The 1,649-nt window shown below is 38.8% G+C and overlaps 1 protein-coding gene across 1 annotated transcript in view; it reads left to right on the top strand.

The window, feature by feature from the left end:
• LOC109239907 (vacuolar iron transporter homolog 4-like) overlaps positions 1-877 on the top strand; it is a 7,717-nt gene extending 6,840 nt beyond the window's left edge. The window contains exon 3 of the mRNA XM_019406500.1: positions 380-877. Within this exon, the coding sequence (XP_019262045.1) occupies positions 380-877 (498 nt within the window). The remainder of the gene's footprint in view (positions 1-379) is intronic.
• The last annotated feature ends 772 nt before the right edge of the window (positions 878-1,649 follow it).

The raw sequence follows: 1,649 nt of genomic DNA on the forward strand, positions 1-1,649 counted from the left end.
TTTAGCGACCAATGTTGGTCGCTATCAACTTATCCTTCAGTTAGCGACCAACTTTGGTCGCAAGTTTTAAATTATATATATTTATATTTTATAAGTTTTATAAAATAATAATAAAATTATTAAAAAAATTTATGTGGGTCCCGCTTAAGCGACCAACATTGGTCGCTAATCTCAGTATATCTTTGACCAAACAAGTCTGACCAGTCCAGTCAACAGTTTGACTAAATTTGCGACCAAATAGCGTCCAACTTTGGTCGCTAAAGTATTTCAAATTTTTTTTTATTATTTTCGGCAGTTTGGCGACCAACTTTGGTCGCTTTTTTTGACAGACCAAATTTGGTCGCTAATCTTTGGTCGCTTTTTACAGGGATTCTAGTAGTGGATGGGTGTTGGAGCTGTCCAAAAGAATGTCAACACCATGATCCTAACCGGCTTTGCTGGGTTGTTTGTTGGTGCTTGTAGCATGGCCATCGGGGAGTTTGTTTCTGTGTACTCTCAACTAGACATAGAGCTTGCTCAAATGAAGAGGGACAAAACAACAGGAGGACAGAACCAAGAACATCAACAACAAGAAGAAGGCAACAAGGAGCAGCTGCCAAATCCATTTCAGGCAGCCGTAGCCTCAGCTATTGCATTTTCACTGGGTGCCGTTGTGCCAATTCTTGCTGCTGCATTTATAGCAAATCATAAGGTGAGGCTAGCTGTGATTGTGGTTGCAGTGAGCTTCGCATTGTTAGCATTTGGAGGAATTGGTGCTTTTTTGGGGAGAAGTCCTATGGCCAAATCTTGTGCCAGAGTCCTAATTGGTGGTTGGATGGCTATGGCCATTACCTTTGGGCTTACCAAACTAATTGGCTCTACTGGCATGAAGATGTGATGGGAACTTTATGATTCCTGTCCCTTGTCCTCTCAAATCATCTGTTTAAGAAATTTCTGTTGCACTGTTGACTAAAATTTCCTGGCTAAGACTAAAATATCTGTGTTATAATTCTGCTGCAAATGCTTAAGAATGGTATTGCCGCATTCTCCGAATTTTATATCTGTCGGAACTGAAAGACTAACTATAACACAAAATCTTGCTTCTTCCATTTGCTGGGTTGAATTTTTTGGTAGCAGACTTGCAGTTTAGGTGAAGTAATACTATAGAACTTTTGGACCATGTTGCTATATGCTAGATGAGACATCATTAACACCTGTTATAATGTAAAATTCAATCGTTTAAGCACTTTGAAAACAATCGGAGGTACTATTTTATAAAATTTGAAGTACTCTATTCCATAAGCACCACGATCCCAAACATTGCTTCGTTACTTAATGAAGAATGCATTCAAATGACAATTCCAAAAAGACTTTTTTGACTGGACGTTAACATTTTACTTCTATATATATATGGTGCAAGCTAGGCAAATAAGGTAGTATCCCAACCAAGATTTCCTAGGCCTGCTAACCCATCAAGTTATAGCAGGAGTAATAGGTAATAGCTGGTTTCCACATCCAGAAATAGGTCCATAGCTGGAGAAACCTGCAATTTGCTATGTTAACTAAATACGTACAAAATGGTAGAAAAGGGAGAAAACTGAACCAATATGCTTCGCCAAAGAGGAGCTCTGGTGAGGAAACAACAATCCCCTATTAAAACACTCAATAAC

Source organism: Nicotiana attenuata, unplaced genomic scaffold (genome assembly GCF_001879085.1).
Source record: "Nicotiana attenuata strain UT unplaced genomic scaffold, NIATTr2, whole genome shotgun sequence".
In the NCBI taxonomy this organism is placed as follows: domain Eukaryota; kingdom Viridiplantae; phylum Streptophyta; class Magnoliopsida; order Solanales; family Solanaceae; genus Nicotiana; species Nicotiana attenuata.